At 39.4% G+C, this 23,787-nt stretch overlaps 1 protein-coding gene and 1 non-coding gene across 4 annotated transcripts in view; both read right to left on the reverse strand.

The window, feature by feature from the left end:
- Positions 1-1,584: 1,584 nt before the first annotated feature.
- The window catches only part of Nox1 (NADPH oxidase 1), a 30,305-nt gene continuing 8,102 nt past the window's right edge, over positions 1,585-23,787 (reverse strand). The window contains exons 3-13 of one of the 3 annotated variants that reach the window (XM_004668786.3): positions 20,058-20,168; positions 19,707-19,791; positions 18,458-18,609; positions 18,174-18,355; positions 17,960-18,092; positions 11,330-11,422; positions 10,447-10,682; positions 10,069-10,231; positions 7,990-8,136; positions 7,668-7,792; positions 1,585-1,711 (exon numbers count right to left, since the gene is read on the reverse strand). In XM_004668786.3, coding sequence (XP_004668843.1) covers positions 1,585-1,711; positions 7,668-7,792; positions 7,990-8,136; positions 10,069-10,231; positions 10,447-10,682; positions 11,330-11,422; positions 17,960-18,092; positions 18,174-18,355; positions 18,458-18,609; positions 19,707-19,791; positions 20,058-20,168 — 1,554 coding nt within the window. The remainder of the gene's footprint in view (positions 1,712-7,667; positions 7,793-7,989; positions 8,137-10,068; positions 10,232-10,446; positions 10,683-11,329; positions 11,423-17,959; positions 18,093-18,173; positions 18,356-18,457; positions 18,610-19,706; positions 19,792-20,057; positions 20,169-23,787) is intronic. The other 2 variants (XM_004668787.2, XM_004668789.2) reach the window with 2 other exon arrangements.
- LOC123456858 lies at positions 2,182-2,290 on the reverse strand. Its single transcript, XR_006634733.1, has one exon. It is a non-coding gene; the product is annotated as a U6 spliceosomal RNA (small nuclear RNA).

Raw genomic sequence — 23,787 nt, forward strand, 5'->3', positions numbered from 1 at the left:
AAGTATCTCATGCATCCCCAATTTAACTGAGATATCATTTATGCATAGAATTTACTGTTCTTACTGCATTTTCTGCCTTCTTCATATTCAGCCTTTGATGTGTTGATTTTAGCAGCAATCATTTCTTAAAGTGTCAATATGTTTAGACATTGAGTCCAAGACTAAAGCATTTCTGTTGGTGACTGCCGATGAAATTATTTGCTAACTATATCTTTGAAAATCTATTATAACTTTTCCCAAAACCTTATTGAACTTAATTTACTTAGTGGTATTCAGGTGAATAAATTGGCAACAGCAGTGGAATTCCAATGTATCCTTAAGGAGACATTCATCAGTATTCTTTTTTTTTTAACTGGTGTAATGACATGATTAGTAACCACAATTTCATGAGCTACCTTTATTTGTGTTCAAACTAGTGACTGCAAACTGCCCCTACTAATTCTTCAAGCTATGGAGGTCCCTGAATAATTGGAAACCACCATTTGTTCATTTTTGATCAACTAATGGCAGTAAAAGTTGATGCTGTAGTGCTCAGTAGAAACATTCTGGTGATGTGAGTTGTCAGCACAGTGAAGTATGGGAATTCCCCCCTCTTGAAAACCTGCAGCTTCTTTCTTCAACTTACTCACTGTGACTGCTAACATGCCAGAGTCAGTGTGTTTATTGTACACAGTTGGGAAGGTGGGAGAAATAAAAGCATTTTTATAGGAGAAAGAATGCCATTCCATAATGGGATTCCTTCATAAGTATGAGTAAAAATACCAAGTGTATAAGTTCCTCATCTTTTAAACCAGACATTAATATACCCCGCTAACCAAAATGATGAAAAAGAGCTTCAGTCATCCATCTCATGATGAGATCAAGCTTGCCCAATTGTCTCCAACACATGACGACAATATAGCTGACTTCAATTATAATACATCTTCTCTCACAATTAATATGCCTTAAGATTTCTTTCTAATGCAACAAGATTTGTTCAATAAGAAATCCCTTCATATTTTTGTCAAGCAAAAATTAGTAAAATGTAAGTTGCTGTTCACACTGGATAAGATTATGTTCAACAAAATGTACCTAGTCTGTGATATGGGGTGGGGCTCATAATTTTATGTCATTGTTTATTATTTATGATTATGTTTTGTCATTGATTCAATAAAGTTTTATTTAAAAAGTCCTACTTAGAATTCTTTGTGAAAGTAGTTGGGAAGGGAGATTATGAGCCAAAGTCCAGGAGATTGGTAACACTTGAAATCAACAGTCACCTGAGGTAAAATTGTGAATTTTTCAAGTGTCAACTAGCAAAGCTCAGCTGCAGTCAGTTTTCCAGAAGGGTTTGCAATCATTTTTTTTTTTTTTTTTTTACAAAAAAGGGATCTATGTGCTTTGCAGTTGTGACTGCTGAAGTTCTTAGGTTGGCAAAACCTCAAGTGTAATTAAGTTGCATGGAGAAAAAGGGATGGGGATCAGGGGTAGGGAGTGAAGGCCTGAAAGGCACAATATTGTCCAGTGGCTTCTCAAACCTGACCAGAAAAAGTCATTGACTGTAAAAGGATAAAAAATGCACGCTGTTGTGCTTATCCATATAATTCAGAAATTTTCTTTGTTGAAGTAGAATTGAACCTTCCTAGGATCCAAACTTGAGTATCGGTGACAACATTTGCGCAGGCTCTTTGCCAAAGTCTGAGGGCCACACAAGAAAACGCCCACCACAGACCTGTAGGAATAGAGCAATAGTAAGGGCCTAGATACAATGAAGACTGGATGGGAGTGACAAAGGAGAAAAGGCCTCTGTCTCTCCCACATTGAACAAGAATTCAGTTGTTGATTTCCATGTTCTTCATGGTAGTTTTCTTTCTCTTTAAACATGTGTAGAATCTATTCTAAATGTGCCATCAGCCTTTACTGCATTTGGCATTTCCCATTACAGCAAGAGCACAGACACAAGAGACAGATTCCAGCACAGTGGGTAAATGTTAGGCTCTGAAGCTGAGGTAGGATAGAAACAGGAAAAAACGGTGACATGAGAAGGGAAAGAAGCCTCTCACCTTTCCTACTGAGTCAAGATACTAATACAACTCATAAAGCTAAAATAGCCTACAGAGCTAATGCAAGTCTTCTAAAGACATCTCAAACAAGTACAGTAAAAACAAGTGTACTATGCTTACCAGGACATTTTTTTTTTTTAAATAAGGAATGCTTGTGTGACAAACTTGCATGTCATCTTTGTGCAGGGGCCATGCTAATCTTCTCTGTATCATTCCAATTTTAGTATATGAGCTGCCGAAGGAAGAACTTACTAGAAAATTCTTAACCGTGAGTTTACTGACTAATACTCTTCACTCATCCCAGTATCTAACCAGTGCCTCATCAAATCATCTTACAATCCATTCATCCAAGGAAATTCTTTAAGGTTATATGAATAAGTAAACCGGCTCAAATATTCTTACTTAATTTTTAAACTTTACATACATTTTAATCTCTGCTTAATCTTTAAACCTTGTAAGTTTATATCCTTTGAGAAATGTACCTGAAAGCATAGGATCATACTGTAGCCATTGCAAAGATACATAAGTACAACCCTTTCAAGAACTATTGTATACTGTATACTATAAGGTTTTTACCTTATTCATCCTAGAATTCTTTTTTTTCTTTTTTTGTTTTTGTTTTTCAAGGTAGGGTCTCACTTTAGCCCAGGGTGACGACCTGGAATTCACTATGTAGTGTCAGGGTGGCCTCAAACTCATGGCAATCATCATATCTCTGCCTCCTGAGTGCTGGGATTAAAGGCATGCACTACCACACTCAGCTGGAATTCTTTCTTAAATTTTCTTATTTATTTTATTTTACATGCATGGCACCAAGGCTCTTGCCACTGCAAACGAAACACTAGATTCTTCTGTCACATTTTGTGTCCAGTTTACATGGGTGTCTTGGGACTTGAGTCCCTGGCCAGCAGGCTTTGCAAGCAAGCAACTTTAACTACTGAGCCATCTTCCCAGGCCTACATCCTGAAATTCTTTTCTGTGGCATAGTCAAGAGAGCTCCTCAGGCTGCTGGTGTATATGTTAGGTTTTATCTTTCTGCCCTTTGCTGACAGAGCCAGTCTGACCAACTTTGACATCCCAACTGTGTGGCTTTAAGCAACTTTCTGTTTCCACTTACCCTTTTGTAACTTGGGGATAAAAATATCATGTACTTTATAGGGTTATGTGATGGTTTGAGACAGGTGTCCCCCATAAACATAGGTATTCTGGATGCTAGGTTCCCCAGCTGATGGCAACTGGAAATTAATGCTTCCTGGAGGGAGTGTGTTGTTGGGGGTGGGCTTATGGGTGTTATAGCCAGTTTCCCTATGCCAGTGTTTGGCACACTCTCCTATTGCTATGGTCCACCTTATGTTGGCCAGGGGGTGATGTCACCCTCTGCTCATGTCGTCATTTTCCTTGCCATCTTGGAGCTTCCCCTTGAGCCTGTAAGCCAAAATAAACCTTTTTTTTTCCCCACAAGCTGCTCTTGGTTGGGTGATTTCTACCAGCAATGTGGACCTGACTGCAACAGTAAAATGATATCAAGGAGTGGAATTGCTTTTAGATACCTGACCATGTGGCTTTGGCCTTTGGAGCTGATTTTCAAGAGGAATGTGGAACTATTTGAAACCTTGGCCTAAGAGATGCCTTGCAGTGCTGTAAGTAACAGATTGATGGACTCTTCTGGTCAGAGTTGAAAGAACTGAATGCAGTAAGAACTATGGACTGTGAGGTTTGGTTCATGAGGGTGAGAAAGCTGTGCCTGGACTGGGCTAGCAGTTTGTGTGGGAAGCTTGCTATTATGCCTGTGTCCTGAGAAGTTGTGCGGGTTGCTTTGCATAGAAATGAACTGGTGTGAGCAGATGGATATGGCACAGAAAAAATGAAATCTCATTGGCCTGCAAATTGAGAAATTATAACTTTTCAGATTAGGCTAGCTGAGCTGAACTGGGGCAACATGAAGAATGTAGACTTTTTTGGAGGGGCCTGAGTCCTCAAGGAGTGTCCTGTTCTTTAAAGTCTGCCTCCTCCCCCCTCCCGGTTTAACAGATTGGCACCCTACCTGGCATTGTGGAGTGTAACAAATGCAGGAAAAAGAGGGTCATTGGGTTTGCAACACGTTCATGTGTTTTGGAAATGGCCATAGGCAGTGTGAAGCAGGTTTGCTGGATGCCTGCATGGAGACCCAATGGGGCCGTGAGGATGAACCGCGGATTGCAGTGGAGATGCTGGGACCATGATATGGCTGCTGATGAAAGCTGCCGGGCCCAATGAAATTTTCCAGGACTGTGAGTAGCCTAGTTGGAGGGGTGGAATTGGAATGCCAAAGAATTATTGCTCGTTAGAATTATTGGACTTGGAGATTTGTCACTGGCTAGAGTTGTTGGAGTTGAAGTTACAGAGTTTAATGTTTGCCCTGGTTGTTTTAAATCTTGTATTGGTTGAGTATTTCTTTGCTATGTTCAATGCCATCTTTTGCAGTGTGAGTATTCTGTGCCGTTATGGGTTTGGGGGGGATTTTTTTTTTTTTGGTTATTGTGGCTCAATTAAAAGATCTTCACTATGGGGATATTTGAACATCATTGCAATTAATAAAAAGCTATGGGGACTTGTAAAGTTGGATAAATGCATTGCATTTTACATCATGTATGGTCACCAGTTTAGGGGGTTCAAGGGTGGAATGTGATGGTTTGAGTCAGGTGTCCCCCATAAACTTAGGTGTTCTGGATGCTAGGTTCTCAGCTGATGGCAATTGGAAATTAATGCTTCTTGGAGGTAGTGTGTTGTTGGGGGGCTGGCTTATGGGTGTTATAGCCAGTTTCTTCTTGCCAGTGTTTTGCACACTCTCCTGTTGCTATTGTCCACCTTATGTTGGCCAGGGGGTGATGTCCACCCTCTGCTCATGCCATCATTTTCCCTGCCATCATGGAGCTTCCCCCTCAAGCATATAAGCCAAAATAAATCTCTTTTTTTTTTTGGTTGGGTGATTTCCACCAGCAATGCGAACCTGACTGCAACAGGTTATTTTGAGAATGAGATGAAAGCATATAAAACAATTAAAACAGTGCCTGGCACACAGCATGTGCATTCATGTTAACTGCCTTTCAAGCCATCCTTTGTGAATTTATCCCCACCTACATCCTACACCTGCAGAAGTGGTGCTTTGCTAAGTCAATATTTTCAGTTGTACTGTGGGTCCCAGTCTCTCTCTCCTGCCCCACTCTTTTTAAGCCAATTATGACATAATACCCAGGCCATAAAGTGCACCTTTTTAAACTGTACAATTAGCACTTTTTATTATAACCACACAGTTGTGCAACCATCCACCACTATCTAGTTCCCAAACATTTTCATCATCTTCAAAAGAAACCCTATTTACGTTAGCATTCACTCATTTCCTTTGAGTCATGCCTGACCACTGATCTACTTTCTCTACATAAATACTTGTCACTTTTCAATACATATGTTGATATGTATATATCAATATATACATATATCCTGAATATTTTCTATAAATTGAATCAAAACATAAGTAGCCTTTTGTGTCTGGTTTCATTCAGCCTATTGTATACTCAAGGTTCATCCCTCTTATAACATGTGACAATACTTCTTTCCTTTTATAACTGAGTTATGTTCTGTTATGTATACATACTGCATCTGTTGCTGGACATGAACTGTTTCTACTTTGGGCTATTATGAGCAATGCTACTTTGCAGATTCATGTGCAAGTTTTTGGGTGTAATCATGCTGCCATTCCTCATGGTTACATATCAAGGAGTGGAATTGTTGTGTCACATGGAAACTCTATGCTAAACATTTTGAGGGACTATAAAAGAGTCTTCTCCATTGGCTGCAATCTCACATTCCCATAAGCAATGTACTAGAATTCCAGATTCACCAGTTCCTTGCCAACACTTGTTTATTTTTTTATTATGATTATATTAATTATCTTTCTTCTTCTGTGCACTTATTTTATTCTGGTCTACTGGCTTGTGGCCTGTCTGTAAATATGTTCAGAACATCCTGAAGTTAACATTTCCTGACCCTATCACTCCAAATGCTCCTGCCCACACATCTCCAACATTTTTTTTCTCTTGGTTTCTAAGACACTACCACTCTTCATCCTTCTGTTTCATGCCTGGTTTATCTTTCTCTTCTCCCACATAATGTAGGCATTCCTCTAACATTAGACAGTAATAGAATACATGTGATAAGAAAGTAGGAAAACCTATCTGCAAGAAGGAAGAGACCCAGCTAGGAAAGGGCAGTGGGGCAGGAGAGCAAATGAAAACAAAGTATGACTTATGTATAACGATGGCACAATGACACCCCTAAATGTCTCTCCCTGCCTTCTCTTTCTCAGCAATTTCATGCACTCTCACCACTTCAAATATACTCAACTCAAACTACAAGATAATTAGCATAACCTCTTTGGCTTGTGTGCTGTTTTACAATTTTAAAAGATTATCATAGATGGTTTCAATCTTCACTCTTCACAACAACTATGCAAGTAAGTATGGCAGCAATTTACATGTCACTCCATTTTACAGAAAGGGAATGTGAACATGACAGGGATTTCTAGCTCCTTGTTCTAAAACTGAGAAGAGTCAAAAGCATCAGTAGGACCCAGAATCACCAAAATTTGAGTCACTACATGCTTGATCTAGTGACTGCCTTCATGCCGCCTTGCCTGAAAACTTCAGGTGTCCTTCAATCTTGTTTTCTCCCTTAGGTGCTCGTTCATCTGCTCCCTAGAGTATATCATTCTGCTGTGAATTGACTGTCTGCCTCTCTCACTCCAATGCATGCTCCTCTAGGACAAAAGCCATATCCTATTTCTCTTTCAATCTACAAAGCTTCTGGCACAGTAAGGGCTGATCTTCTGAAGGTAGCTAGTAATGTTTGAGGGAATGGATTGCTTTTGCTTGCCAACAATCAGCCTCATCTCCTTCTAGTGGAATGGCTGGTGCCATATCAGCAGCTCTTTCTATATTTTAACATGTCTCAAAACCCTCCAGAAAGACTGAGCTCAGTTGATCAATAAGATTATATGCCCCAACCTCTTGTTACTTTATGCAGAGGTCATTGAGGCCCCTTGAAATGCATTTGAATTTCTCCAGTTCTCTGCTTCTCTCTTTTGTTTGGCAGTGACATTAAGAATGGAGTCTCTTGGGGCTGAAGATATGGCTTAGTTGTGAAGGCACTTGCCTGCGAAGCCTAAGGACCCAGGTTCAATTCTCCAGGCCCCACATTAGCCAGATGCACATTATGGCACATGTGTCTGGAGTTAGTTTGCAGTGGTTGGAGGCCCTGGCATGCCCATTCTTTCTTCCTCTTTCCCTCTGCCCCTCTGTATCTAATAAATAAATAAATAAATAAAAGATTTAATTTTTTTTTTTAAAAAAAAGAATGGAGTCTCTTTGCTTTATTGTTTGAATGCAGGCTTATGAGGACAACTAACATCTTCTTATCAATAACACAACCATGATCCTTATTTTAGTAAAACCTTAGATGGAATATCCTTGGTTTTAAATAAGAGGCTAAGAATGGCACAAATAGCTTCTGCTCCAGAGACTCAAGGGTGTTCAACTGTAGGTGCCTTCTTAAACCCATATTCAACTAATCATAAGACAAGATACTTACTTAGGGTGGGCAGTAGCTACTGCAGAAAACTCATTGTCCCACATTGGCCTCCCAAAGAAGGTTTTCTGCTTCAGACCCGTCAGGATATCAGTGGCCTTGTCAAAGTTGAATGCTGCATGACCAGCCTGAAATCGGAGAAGTATGAAGTTAGAAAGGTCACGTCTGAAGCTTCCTCTTCTTTCAGCTGCTTTTAAGTTTAGATGTGAGGGTGAGGCCACATAGGAAATTATAAGAAATAATTATTTCTGATCAGCATGCACTATCTTTTGTCTGAAAGTCATCTTACATTTGTCACGGGAATTGGTGTTTTATTTGAACTCACAATGTTGCTATCCCAGCCGGTGAGGAAGAGACGATAGTTTAGGAAACCCACTTTGCCTAATTCTTCCATCTCCTGTTCCAGGGAATTCAACAGGTGATTGAACCAGGCAAAGGCACCAGTCTCTCTGCAGATCCAGTAGAAATAGATCTGAAATCAGCAAAAGATGCTATATCCTTATCAAGTGTCCTTTACCATGCATACTGTGTCAACACAAATATAAGTATGTGTATATTCTAAATTTGTTGACTAAGTCTAAGGGTCACCTGAAAAACCACATTTACAGAGTAGAAGATTTTCTACAAAATGGAAATTGTCATGTTAAACAAAATGAGAGATTCAGAAAGACAAATGTTGCATTTTTTTCTCCCACATATGGAATGTGAAAAAAAAATGAATTCTTTAGTAAAAAGAAGGGGGAATCTTAGGAGAAAAGCAGGAGAGAGCAATGGACACTAATGAAATTGTCATCATGAAAACTATATTTTGGGCAGGTGCAATGGCTCACACCTGTAATTCTAGCACTTGGGAGGCTGAACTAGAAGGATCACCATGAGTTCAAGGCCATCCTGGATAACATATTGAGTTCCAGATCACCCTGGGCTACAATGACATCTTTCCAGGAAGGAAGGAAAGGTAGGAAACCATATTTTGTATAATAAAAATAAACTGAAAACAAAACCATAATGAAAATGTTCAAGATATTCCAAATTAATTAATTAATTAAACATAAAACTCTAAATTGAAAAAAAAGACCATACTCTTATGGTGAACATGTGCAGAAGTGGGTGGATGACAAAGGGAAGTTGCCACTCAATATTATTTTAAGTAAAAGATTTGAGGGGGATTTTTGTTGTTGTTTTGAGGAAAGGTCTCACTCTGGTTCAGACTGACCTGGAATTCATCCTGTAGTCTCATGGTGGCCTCTAATTCACAGTGATCCTCCTACCTCTACCTCCTGGGTGCTGGGATTAAAGGTGTTTGTCACCATGCCCAGCTTAAGATTTGTTTTTTTTTAATATTTTTTTGAGCTGGGAGTGGTGACACAAGCCTTTAATCCCAGCATTTGGGAGGCAGAAGTAGGAGGATTGCCATGAGTTTGAGGCCACCCTGGAACTATATTGTGAATTCCAGGTTGGCCTGGGCCAGAGTGAGACCCTACCTTGAGAAACCAAAAGTGTGCGTGTACGTGTGTGTATGTGTGTGTGTGTGTGTGTGTGTGTGTGTGTATTTTGATCTTATTCCTCTCCCAATAATACCCTTCTGGTTCCCTGTTTTATTTTCATGCCCCCCCTTATTTTGGTTTAAGGGTGTCCTCAAACTCACGGCAACCCTACCTCTGCCTCCTGATTGCTGGGATTAAAGACATGTGTCACCACATCTGACTTACATGCTGTTTGTTTGCTTTTTTATCCATTGAGTTAAATTAGGTTTGCTCACATGATCATGGGTGGAAGGTTATTTACTGTGGAATGGGCTATTTACCAGTGACCACCCCACTGATGAACATGACTCCCCTCTCCCAGAAAACATTAGTTGCCATTATCTACTCAGAGAGGTGTGGGGTCTCATGTTCCCTTCTCCCATCTAGTTTAGAAGCCTCACCAAAGTATTCTGTCCATATTATAAAAGAGTGGTTAAACTGTAATAGGGACAAGGAACAATCTTGGGCAAGCAAAAATAGCCTTGACTTGGAAGATTAGAGCACTCCACTTCTGAAAGAGAAGCCACAAGGACGGAGAACCCTTTCTTCCTCTTCTAAACAGCCTCCAAACTGAAATAGTATCATCATGAGCATGTTGAGACCAGTAGAATGGCAACAGACTGGACTGATTGTGTCATTCAGGGTATCTCAGGGCAGATGCAGGAGTGGTGGCAGTGACTCCTAGTGCAACCACATACAGGCAGCCAGGCTCCGGCCCTTCAGAAGCCAAGGCTGACCACACCTTCCCGCCTGGGCTGATCCTTCACTCAAAACGTCTATTTTTCCTCTCTTATCAGCTGTAAAGATATTAGTCTATGAAGGCATTAGACCTGTCCGGATCAGGCTGCATGAAAATTGGCCTGTGGAAATAAATGTACCTTTTGTGTTTTGAGCTTGTGGTCTGCACGCTGAAATTTGTACCAGATGGATTTCAAGATGGAAGCAAAGGGGGTGACCCCAATTCCTGCCCCAACCAGTACAGCCACTTCGTACTGGAAAACATCCTCGCTGACTGTGCCAAAGGGACCATCCACCTCAATCCTAGCAGATGATGAAAGACAATGAGAAAGTAAAGTCTCACCTCCACCCTCAGCCTTAAACATTCTTCCAGAAATGTAGCTGCTTCCCCAGCTAACATTTGCCCACTCATTTTCATCTTATCCAGTCTTACTAAATGTGAGCTTCATAAAGGAATCATTTTCTTTTTGTAAGTCAATCTCTATTCTGATTTGAATCTCCATATTTCAGAGTCCTACCTGGGCATTGGTGAATGCTGTTGTTCAAATGCCCTTATGAAGTTTTCTGTCCAGTCTCCTGCTGCTCGGACATGAATGGAGAAGAAGTCTTCCTCTGGAGCAGAGGTCAAAGTAAAAGGATGCCACTCCAGAAGAGAGATTGAGGGGCAATTTACAAAGATATACTGTCCCACTTCCATGCTAAAGCCACGTTTTCTCATCTGCAATTCCAAGACCTTAGATGGGTGCATGACAACCTATGAATGGAACATATACATCATTGGAGGTGAATTCAAAAGGCAGCAAGCATGAATTTGTGAAAGCAAGTGTTCTCTAAAAGGGACAGCAAACATAGGTTACAATGTGGAGCTGAGATTCCTGATTCTTCAAGAGAAGTTTGGTATGCCTTTTTAATGTTTCATTTATCTATTTGCAAGGAGAGGGGTGAGGGAATGAGTACATCAGGGCTTCTGCCACTGCAAACAAACTCCAGAGGCATGCACCACTTTATGTATCTGGCTTTAGGTGGGTATTGGGGAATCAAACCCAGGTTATTGGAAATTCCAGGCAAGCACCTTACCTTCTGAGCCATCTCTCCAGCCCAGGAATGCTTTTAATATTACTGTGCTTTAAGTTAGCATACAACACAATGGATTTCATGATGACATTTTCATACATTGTATATCACTATATATCACTATATATTGCTCATGTTCACCCCTCATATACTTCCTCATCCCTCCCAGTTGCTCCCTCAGTGGTCTCCTTTCTTCCCCCAAATAATAGTCCTCCTTCTGCCTTTGGGAAATAAATGATATATAGACAGATGAGAGATAGATAGGTTCCCCACATGAAAAACATTTGCAAACTTAGAACTACAAGAGAAAAGTGCTTATTTTCTTACCTTAGTAATCACAACCTTCTGCTTGGAGCGATAAAAGCGAAGGATCCTTTCAAAGATATAGAGAGCAATTGGTGCAAGGATCCACTTCCAAGACTGTATAAAGACAGAGCAACAAATGAGGTGAGGTTACCCATGAATCTCTTATTTGGAGCTGACATGTGTAAAAGTTCATTCCTCCATCCAATAAATATTTATTAAATTCGCTGATGTATATCATTATCAAGCCACTAATTTCACCAACACTTAGTATGGAAATAGAAACAGATACGCTATGATAGTTTTGCTTGCCAGTCTTTTACTCAGAAAACAAACCATTCCCTAAGAATTCATAGGTCAGACCAGGAAGCAAAGACAAAAGGCACAAATAAAATAAATGGATATATACACATATACTTATGAGTGTATTGTTAAATTATGTATGTAATTTAAAAGTTTGAAAATCCATCTTTCAATACAAAATGAACAGAAAAGGTAAACATAAAGTGTAAATAAAAGCAGGCAATTGAAAACAACATCACCTAAAATGGGAAAGCACGTTATTGATGCTTCTGGTACTAGTAAACCAAATGAGTAAATTAAAACAAATTAAAAAGCATGATGTTGACTTAGTGTCTCAAATTGGAGAAGAACTTTCAGCATCAGTGTCCAGAACTAACGGTGACTCAGGGAAATGGGCGTGTGTACACATGCAGCTGCTGTATATAGATATTTCTTTTCTTTTTTTTTTTTTTTTTTTGGTTTTTCGAAGTAGGGTCTCACTCCCCTAGACCAGGCTGACCTGGAATTCACTATGGAGACTCAGGGTGGCCTCGAACTCGTGGCAATCCTCCTACCTCTGCCTCCCAAGTGCTGGGATTAAAGGCATGCGCCACCATGCCTGGCAGATTTTTCATTTTTTGAGGTAGAGTCTCGCTGTAGTCCAGGCTGACCTGAAATTCACTATGTAGTCTCAGGGTGGCCTCAAACTCACAGCAATCCTTCTACCTCTACCTCCCGAGTGCTGGGATTAAAGACGTGTACCTCCATGCCCAGCCTATAGATTTTTTTTTAAATGTTTAGAAAGAATATTTGACAGTAGAGGGAAGAATCCAGAATTACCTCAAGATGATAGAATTATATGAAATTTAGACTTAATTCTATTTTATATATTTTCCAATTGTTCTATTCTAAACATGAATTTTTTAAAAATTTTTAAATGCGGGATGTGGAGAGGGTATTTTTAAATGTTTGTGGAAGAGACAAAGCAATACATTCAGATGGCAAAACTGAAATTCTCACCCTTAGAATATTACATAACCAATCACAAAAAAACCTGGAATCTTATGTATAATTTCAAATAGGCCAACTCTAACTCATCTCAGGTAACAGACAGGGAAAAGATGCTGATGGACAAGACAGAGCATTAACCAACTTATCTGGTAAACTTGGTTAAGAAGCCTTACACAGGCCCCTGTCTTCGAAGTCTTTATCTACAGTATAGGACTCTGGTTATAACCTTATACTTTTCAGTAATTTTACATGTTATATATGCTTTTAACATATGTCAGGTATCTTTTCAAAAATTACTATTTTTGGTGCTGGGCATTAAACTGAAGATCTCACTTGTTTTAAGCAATTACTCTACCACAAATTACAATTTTTGTAATATTGTAGAACAAGCCAAGTGCATCATGAATGCTAGGCAAGAACTCTACCACTAAGTCACTCTCCCAGCCCTGGAAATTAATTTTAAATAGATAATGCATGTACAATCATGCAGTGCATAACAATATTTGGCAGTTGTCATATATATATACATATATATTTAAATATTTTATTTTTATTTATGTTTATGAGAGTGACAAAGATGGAGGAACAGAGGGAAAGAGAGAGAGCGAGAATGGGCACACCAAGGCCGCCAGTCACTGCAAATGAACTCCAGATGCATGCACCACTTTGTGCATCTGGTTTTACAGGGGTCCTGGGGAATCAAACTTGGGTCCTTAGGTTTTGCAGGCAAGTGCCTTAACAGCTAAGCTGTCGCGCCAGCTCTATATACATATATTTTTATTTTGTTTTGTTTTGCTTTGTTTTGTTTTGTTTTGTTTTTCAAGGTAGGGTCTCACTCTAGCTCAGGCTGACCTGGAATTCACTGTGTCATCATAGGGTATCCTCGAACTCACGGTGATCCTCCTACCTCTGCTTCCCAAGTGATAGGACTAAAGGCATGCACCACCATGCCCAGCTCAGTTGTTATATTTTTATCTAAAGACGAGGTCTTATTGGCCTCAAAAATCACAATCCTCTTGCCTCAACTTCTATAGTACTAAGATTACATACATGTACTTGTATACCCAGCTCATAACAATGGGCTTTAAAAAAAAAAAAAACAGAGAACACATACTATTGGGATCCCATAAAAATACATCACCTAGTGATGTCATAGCTGTCTTATTTTATGTAATTATACTATGTGATGTTCACTCAATGATGAACTCACCTAATGAAGTATTTTTCAGAATTTATCCCCATTGTTAAACAATACATAACTGTGTGATTAAAAAAATCCTCAAATACAAAATAATGCATAATGAAAAGTAAATCTCCCTTGCATACCTCCAGAAGTAATCATGTGATTACTCTATGACTATGTAAAATATCCATTGAAGTGATCTTTTTCATGCAAAGGATAGACTACACCCAATGCCCTTCCTCTTTAACATCTGGAAGTTTAGCCCTTATTCATACTGTTGAGATCAGGCTGTGCCCTGTTCTATATTACTGCATATTGTGTAAAACAGTGCTTTTTTTAGGATGTACCTTGCCTGAGGAGCTCTATTTAACTCCATTTTGAGTGCAAATGTAGAAGCAGAATGACTCTATACATTGTTGTTCACATAAATATAATCACCTGTCCAGAACCCATGAGGTACAGATTGATTTTTAAATTTATTCTTTAAAATAAAAAAGGACAACACTATAAAATTATCAAAGTAGATTGGGAACATATCAGTAGGTAGACATATTAAACTCATGCCAGGAAAAGCAAAGACCTATAAAGAAGAAGATCTATAACACTGTTAATGGCCACAGCCACACTGACCTGTCATCTGACCATCCCATGTGTGCATCAAGTGACCAACAGGCAGAGAATTTCTGACTGTCCCTTGAATCCCCAATGCCTCTACAGTCTCCACATCCAACACCTTACCTCTACAACTCAACCCTGAAGATCTGTTCAACTCTGACCCTTGGCTTTGTTCTGCAGCCTGCATCTCCAGAAGCTGTCCAACAGGGTTTGTTATCTAAAATCCCCTAGAGGTTCTTTGCCTATTAGCCCTTTGCCTCCAGCAAAAACTATCTGAACTTCTTGAACTCTGTTCAGGACTCTTTAGCTCTTTTGTAGCCATTCTGTAACCTGCATAGATAGGTGGATGGGTAAGTGATAGATAATAGACAGATAGATAGATATACTGTGTGATATATTATGTGTGATCTGTGAGTTAATATTTGTAATTAAGATTAGAATAAAAGAGCTTGCATTTTCCAGCTATCAAGGAAAATTAGAACTGCCCGGCAAATTGCAGCCACCAAAACCTATGTGACTTGTGAATTAATTATTTTAATTAATTCAATAAATTCTAATATTGTGGAAAGACACAAATGTGTCAGTCTATGTCTCTGATATAATACACACATGACAAGCACTTACTCAACTACCTCTTTTTGTTGGCTACTGAATATTACCTTGTGTGAATTAGGTCCCATAATTTAATTAGTCCCTACTGATGGATACTGGTTTCCAATATTTTGTACTATCAAGTAATGGTACCATTAATAATTCAATACATGTATTTATATCTATGTACAAGTAAATTTATGGAATAAACTTCTAGAATGAGAAGTATACTGTCTAATTATCCTCTACAATCAGTTATAAATGTTTATGTTCTCACCAGTATTTACCCACACTCTTGCCAATGCATAGTTAGCAAACATTTTTGTCTTTGCTAATCTGTGAGATAATTAAAAGTACTTTTTGTTTATTTTTCAAGGTAGAGTCTCACTGTAGCCCAAGCTGACCTGAAATTCACTATGTAGTCTCAGGGTGGCCTCAGACTCATAGCAGTCCAACCTCTGCCTCTTGAGTGCTGGGAATAAAGGCATGTACCACCATGCTTAGCTAATTAAAATTATTTTTAAAGTATCTTTTATGTGCAAGATGGTATGGTGCATGCCTTTAATCCCAGCACTCAAGAGGCAGAGGTAGGAGGATCACCATAAGTTTGAGGCCACCCTGAGACTACATAGTGAATTCCAGGTCAGCCTGGACTAGAGTGAGATCCTACCTTGAAAAAATAAAAAATATAAATATATAAATAACAGTTATTTCATATATTCAGTTCATAGCATCTGTCTTCCTTACATCAGTTTGTTATGCATTGCCCAGTAATTGCTAAGAGTTATTTATGTTTTAAAAATTAGTTGTTAAAATTTTTCCTACTTAAAAACATCACCTGTTTTTAATTTTTGTTTCTTTTGCTTTGCAACATTATCCTTTCATTTCTGGGGAGATGACTAGGTGAATAAAGTGCTCAATGACTCATGCTGGAGTACTCAAGTATGCTTCTCTAATCCCAATATATTGATGGTCATGGTGATGGTGATGGTGAGATAAGAGAAGGAGACAGGATAATTTCAAGGAAGGTCATGGTGAGTGCAGCAAAGAAGAACAGAGATAGAATCTAGAGTGAAAAACCCAGCCTCAAGTGAGTTGGACAGGGGAGGACCAGGCTGAAAGCTGTCCTCTGACCTTTACACACACACCATGGCACACGTGCACCTGAACTCATACATGAATGCACACAAATGCACACACACACACAAAGTAATTTTTTTTTCTTTTTTGGCTTTAAATTTGTATGTCTTATTTAAAAATGTCTTTCTTCGGGCTGCAGGAATGGATTAGCAGTTAAAGCCTTTGCCTGCTAAGCCAAAGGATCCCCGGGTTCAGTTACCCAGAACCCATGTTAGCCACATGCACAAGGGGGTGCAGACAGGGTGCATGTGTCTGGAGTTCATTTGCAGTGGCTGGAGACCCTGGAATGCCCATTCTCTCTCTCTTTCTCTGTCAAATAAATAAATAATAAAATATTAAACAAAAATGTCTTTCCTCCTCCTCTGATGTTCCATTAGAACAAAATGCCCATATGGCCTTAGGGTAACTTTATGATTTTTTTTTCACATTTGCATTCTTTCTGTATGTATCCTTGATCAATATTTTGGTGTAAAGCATGAAGATACACCATTTTTTTCTTAAGAGCTATTTAATTAATTTTCCTGGAAAAATATTAACCTATATCTTCTCCCAATGAACTGTAATATCAATTTTATTTTTGTTTTAAATATGTTTTTCTCTTTTTTTGTTGTTGTTGTTTTTTGTTTTTTGAGGTAGGGTCTCACTCTAGCCCAGGCTGACCTGGAATTCACTATGGAATCTCAGGGTGGCCTCAAACTCACGGCAATTCTCCTACCTCTGCCTCCCGAGTGCTGGGATTAAAGGCATGCACCACCACGCCCGGCTTTGATTTTTCTCTTTCTTGATGAAAGCTAAACTACTCTTTTTAATGCTGCAAAGATTTAACGACTTTAATGGTTCTCAGAGTGCCATGTTAGCATTCCCTTTCCTTTTCCTCAATATAGCCTATTTTATGAGCAAGAAAACCTAACCTATAATATCCATTATGTTTACGCTGAGGCATACACCTTCAGTTCCCTAGAACTCAGTTTATTTCATTCATCTTTTTTGTGATTATGGAACTCAGATCTAAAGCCACTTGTGCATGCTAGGCAAGCACTCCACCATTTGCCACATTTCCAGCCCTTGGAACTTGGTTTCTTCAGATAAAAATGTTTCACAAGAATTTTCAAGCATAGTACAACACCAAAAAAAAAAAAAATCCACTTTAAGGATGCTTTGTTTTTCCTCCATGAAAACTTTTCTGGAATTTTGTAGGTGAGCTTTGGGACACGAGAACGGCCAAGAGTTTAATCTTTGGATTTGGAAAGTGTTGGACTTGAATTCAAGCTCCATTACTTACTGTAGCTTTACTTAATCTTGTGGGACCCTGCACCTTGTTGTCTCAAAATGGACATGAAAGAGATAATCCACATAATTTTGTAGCAAGGCTGGTACATGATAAGAACTATCAATTAATGTGGATTGTCATTTTTACCTCTATGGAGGTGTTATCACACAACATGTAACAACTGTTAATCTCTCTTCCAAGAGCCTCCATAATGGCCTATTGCCCATGATGGTGGAATATTCTTAAAGGCAGAAACATTGTAGATATCTCTCATTGGAACCAGTACAGGGCTGAGCTAATCACAACGTTAATACTAATAAGAGTAATATTGCCGAGCCAGGCATGGTGGCACATGCCTTTAATCCCAGCATTTGGGTGGCAGAAGTAGGAGGATCGCTGTGAGTTGGAGGCCACCCTGAGACTACATAGTGAATTCCAGGTCAGCCTGGGCCAGGGTGAGACCCTTCCTCAAAAAATCAAAAAAAAAAAAAAAAGAGTAACATTGCCAACAGTGACAGTAACAGAGTATGACAAGAGACTGCCCTGAAACTTGCATTCTTACCGCAGGGGGGTGCCCCTCAAAATGAGGATGCTTGCATTTTGACTCATGTGTACCCCACTTCTGATAAGACTCTGAACAATTGTGGGGATGATTCTCACTCATGCTCTCCTCCGTTTGAGCCCGGACAATCCCACTGAAACAAAGGACAGTTTGCAATGAATAATTATGCAAAGACAAGGGCTGAGAAATGAGAATAAGTATCTGAAAACCTTACCCAAGACCATGGAGTCCTAAGCAGATGATATAGATGATAAAGAGGTGGTGTGTATACCAAAAGAGTTCAAAATAATTTCTCCGGATAAACTCCATAGCTGAAGTGACCATGAGAATCAAGACTGTTGTGATGAGCACTCCAGTGAGCCCAGCAATACTGGTGAATGCCACATACATCACTGTCTGCGAAAGGAGCAATGCCAGCCTGATACAATATCAATTTAAGACACCATAACCTTCCTGCTTATGACCAGATCCCCATGTTTTGCCATTGAATCAACTTACTGTGTTTGGGGACTGGATAGGATTAAGCCAAGAATTGCCCGCTTTCTCAGGATGAGATAGGGTGGAGAGAACAGAAGCGAGGGATCCATCCATGGCCTGCTGGCTTCTGCTATAGTGTTCAAAGTTAAACAGGTGTGCAATGATGTGAATAGCTAAGTGAAAAGATGGGAAACAGGGTGTCTCAGGAATATTATTACAGACATAATCCACTAGAATAAGAGGCCCCTATATACTGAGTGTGGAAAGAGATCCAAGATCTTTTGCATACCTATGTAGTTCCCAAAGGAAAAGAATTTAAGCTCCACGAATATATAAGTATAGAAGAGTTCCTCAAGGTCTGGAGAGATGGCTCAGCAGTTGGAGTGCTTGCTTGCAAGGATGATAGGTAGATAGATAGATTTCCCATATAAAAAATTTGCAAACTTTTCTCTCACCACTTTACCTTCTTCTGTTCCCCCTACCCTCAGACCTTTTCTTCCCTCACATGCCCAGAACTCACATAAAGCTCAATACACAAAGTGGTTCATGTGTCTGGAGATCATTTGCAGTAGCAAGGGGCTCTGGTATTCACATACTTTCTCTCTCTCATTGCAAATAAATAAAAAGAAAAACTCAAACATAGTGACCAATGCTCAATAAAGTTTATTTTTGAGCCAGGGTCTCAATCTAGCCACAGGATAACCTGTAGCTTACTTTATATCCCAGCCTGGCCTTGAATTCATGGTTATCCTCCTACCTCAGCCATCCCATTGCTAGAATTACAGGAGTAAGTCACCACTCAATAAATATTCATGTTATTATTTTTTCGTTTTCTTTTTTTTTTTTTTTTTCTTTTGGAGGTAGGGTCTCACTCTAGCTCAGGCAGACCTGGAATTCACTATGTCGTCTCAGGGTGGCCTGGAACTCATGGTGATCTTCCTACCTCTGCCTCCCAAGTGCTGTAATTAAAGGCATACACCACCACACCCAGCCTATTTTTTCTTTTGGAATCAGGGTTTCACTCTAGCCCAAGCTTATCTGAAACTTACTCTATAGCCCAAGCTTGCCACAAACACAAAGTGATCCTTCTTCCTTAGCCTCCTGAGTGCTCGGATTAAAAGTGTGAGCTGCCATACCTGGCTCCTCAATACTATACATATATGTATATATATACATTATTGTATATATATTGTATACACACACACATGGGTAAATGAAACAAGGTTCTGAATGCTTTGAAATTCATAGTTCCATGGTTTTCCCAAGTTACCTGTGAATATGCAGATCATATATGCCACCAGTTTATGGAAGGTGAGGTTGTGATCCAATGGCTTTCTCAGTGTGTGACTGCAAAACTGCAAATGTAAAGTGATCATGGCCAATTGTCACAATCCAGCCTAATGAAATTTACCAATCCACAACCAAATGCCTTAGACATAAAATGCCTATCCTTATTCATAGCATAGCATATCAATGCTCATCCAACTTTATTCACCCCTTCATTCACCAAAGAAGACTTCCAGCTTCAATTCTTAGGGACTTGGTGTTGGGCTGTCCTACTAAAGAGTCCAGGGACTCTTTTTTTAGTGTGAAAGTTGACCTAGGGACAGCAGGGACTCACTGAGCAGGTGCCCCTCAGGAAGGACAGCAGATTACGACACACAGGAATCAGGATCAGCATGCTGTTACAATTCAAGCAGAGAGCAGAGGCTCGGGCAAAGGCCAACGCCGTCTGGAACAGAGGAAAGAAGAAACAAACTGCTACTTTATTTCAGCATCCAAGTGATGAGGCTTGGCCCAATTCACTTTTCTCAGACCAACAAATGGACATTGGGAAAGCTTCCTATACATCTCAGTAGCCCACTTGCATCGACTGTCAAAGACAGCAAGCATGCTGAACTGCATTCTGAATTTAGAGCTTATCATGGCACTGGCTTTGGAAGTGTTGGGTGATACATTTATTAATATGAGAGAGCAAGATTTGGTAGTTCCACATTAGAAAATATGTTTGAATGTAATGTTTAGCACTGAATATTTTAAATATTTTGTTTATTTATTTGTAAGCAGACAGAGATATAGATAGAGAAAGATAGGGACATGGGGGTGGGGGAGAATGAACCCACCAGGGCCTCTAGCCACTACAAATGAACTCCAAATGCATGTGCCATCTTGTGCATCTAGCTTTAAGTAAATACTAGGCAATCAATCCTGGGTACTTAGGCTTTGCAGGCAAGTACATGTTAACTGTGGAGCCACCTCTCCAGCCCAGCATTGAATATTTTTGTTTCAGACATTTAATTAAGATATTGTTATTTATCCTTCATGAAAAAGCCTTACAATCATGTATAATTTTATACATATTTCAATTAAAGCTCATATGTAAAGGTATAATTACAGATAACTATTTTATTCATTTTCCCTGTATTTCTCATTGAAATTATGACTATAATATATGTATAAAGAAAACAATTAAATGTTAACATATTTAAGACATCTTTACAAGTTGAACCTTTGCTGCGAAATTCTTAAATATAAGTAAAGATTTTATAATGGAGAACTTCACATTTTTAGCGCTGGGCATGGAACCCTGGGTCTTTTGCATGCTAGGTGAGCACTCTGCCATGGGAAAGTAGAACTTCTAAGGACAGAGTTTTAGACTGATTTCCTTGGGTGATCAATTGACATAATCCAACATCTTTTTCTAACTGTAAAAGATATATGCTGGTTGTTGCAGTCCGGTTCACATTGCTGGTAGAAATCACCCAACAAAGAGCAGCTTCTGGGAAAAAGAGATTTATTTTGGCTTACAGGCTCGAGGGGAAGCTCCACGATGGCAGGGGAAAACGATGGCATGAGCAGAGGGTGGACATCACCCCCTGGCCAACATAAGGTGGACCATAGCAGGAGAGTGTGCCAAACACTGGCATGGGGAAACTGGCTTTAATACCCATAAGCCGGCCCCCAACAATACACTCCCTCCAGGAGGCGTTAATTCCCAAATCTCGATCAGCTGTGAACCTAGCATTCAGAACGCCTAAGTTTATGGGGGACACCTGAATCCAACCACCACACTGGTCAAATACATTCAATTCTGCAGCAGCTAAGTACAACCTCTATATAATTATCCAAAGTAAACTACAGATTCAATGCAATGCACATCAAAATTCCAGTGATATTCTTCATAGAACTAGAAAATAATATTAAAATTCACATAAAAGCACAAAAAGACCCTAAGTAGTCATAGCAATGCTAAGCAGATGAAAAATGATACAGCTATTACAATATCTAATTTACAAAACTATCTGACACTAGCACCCAACAGACAGAAATAAACCCACACTGCCACAAACACTTAATTTCCCATGACAGTGTCGAAAACATAATTGGAAAAAAGACAGACTATTCAATAAAAGTACTGGGGGAACTGAATATGCACCTGTAGTAGGAAGAAACTAGATCTCTATTTCTTACCTGGCACAAAAGCCAATTCAAAATGGATCATATGTTTAAATATATGAACTGAAACTCTGGTACTTCTAGAGGAAGACAGGTAAAGACACTTCAAGATACAAGCATAGAACTTTCTGAATAGGACTTTTTGATTAGGACTCCAGTAGCCCAAGAATCCAAATGGAATTATGTGAAATTAAAAAAAAAAAAAACCTTCTGCACAGCCAGGCGTGGCAGTGCACACCTTTAATCCCAGCACTTGGGAAGCCCAAGTAAGAGGATTGCTGTGAGTTCAAGGGCACCCTGGAACAATATAGTGAATTCCAGGTCACCCTGAGCTAAAGTGAGACCATCTACCTCGAAAAACCAAACAACAACACCAAAAAGAACTCTGAACAGCAAGGAAAACTGTCAACAGAGTTAAGGGTCATCCAAAAGAATGGTAAAACACTTTACCAAATATACATCAGATGGGATTAATATCTATAATATATAAAGAAGTACAAAAACTAAGCACTAATAAAAACACCGCACACATACCACACCACCTACCCCCCCCCACATTCTCACACACTCACACATGCACACACAAAATCCAGTAATTCAGTCAATAAATGGGCTAATGAACCAAGCCAAAAATTTTCAAAAGAATTAGAAAAATCCAATAAATGTTTGAAAAGGTGGTCAATATCCTTAGTCAAGAAGGAAATCCAAATTAAAACTACTATGGTATTCCTTCCCAACCTAGTCAGAATGGTTACCATCAAGAAAACAAACAACAAAAGCTGGCCATGATGTGTGAAAAGAGTAACCTTTGTACACTGCTGAGAGTGTCAACTGGTACAGCCAGTATTGAAACCAGTGTACACATTCTTCAAAAGACCAAAACTAGAACTACCATATGACCTAGCTATAAACATACCCAGAGATATATCCAAAGGGCCAGGCAAAGTGGTGCACACCTTTAATCCCAGCACTTGGGAAGCTGAGGTAGTATGATTGCTGTGAGTTCAGGGCAAGCCTGGGATAATTTAATGAGTTCCATGTCAGTCTGGGCTAGAGTGAAACCCTACCTCAAAAAAAAAAAAAAAGAATGGAATTTGTGGATCATGAAAAAGAAGGGAGGACCATTTGGAAGGATGTATGGGATCAGCAAAAGGAGCGTAGTGGGACTGGGGCAGGCATTAGGTAAGAGGGATGAATAAAAACAACATAAAATGGCTTGTATGTATGAAAATGTCATAATGGAAACCCATTACTTTGTATGCAATCTTAAAAATAATTTGAAAGAGCCATATGTGGTGGCTCGTGCCTTTAATCCCAGCACTCGGGAGGCATGAGTTCAAGGTCACCCTGAGACTATGTAGTAAGTTCCAGGTTAGCATAGACTAGAGTGAGACCCTACCTTGAAAAAGAAAGAAAGAAAGAAAGAAAGAAAGAAAGAAAGAAAGAAAGAAAGAAAGAAGGAAGGAAGGAAGGAAGGAAGGAAGGACGGAAGGAAGGAAGGAAGGAAGGAAGGAAGGGAAAAGAAGAGAAGAGAAGAGAAGAGAAGAGAAAAGAAAAGAAAAGAAAAGAAAAGAAAAGAAAAGAAAAGAAAAGAAAAGAAAAGAAAAGAAAAGAAAAGAAAAGAAAAAACAAACACCTAATCAGCTACATTTTCCCCCATACAACATAAACCCAAGACAATGTGACATCACCTTAGTAAGCCAGGTGAAGACCTGCCTAGCATTGATAATGGCTCACAACATAGGCAGTGCAGTGAACAAGAGCTGCCCTACTGCTTTTTATCTCTGGCCTTTGGCATGACCCATGTATTTTTCCTTCTGCTGAGTCACACGCTAACTGTTTTTGGTAAAGACAGACTGTTCCATTTTGAAGTAAATTTCCTCTGTTCATCACAG

Source organism: Jaculus jaculus, chromosome X (assembly GCF_020740685.1).
Source record: "Jaculus jaculus isolate mJacJac1 chromosome X, mJacJac1.mat.Y.cur, whole genome shotgun sequence".
NCBI lineage: Eukaryota > Metazoa > Chordata > Mammalia > Rodentia > Dipodidae > Jaculus > Jaculus jaculus.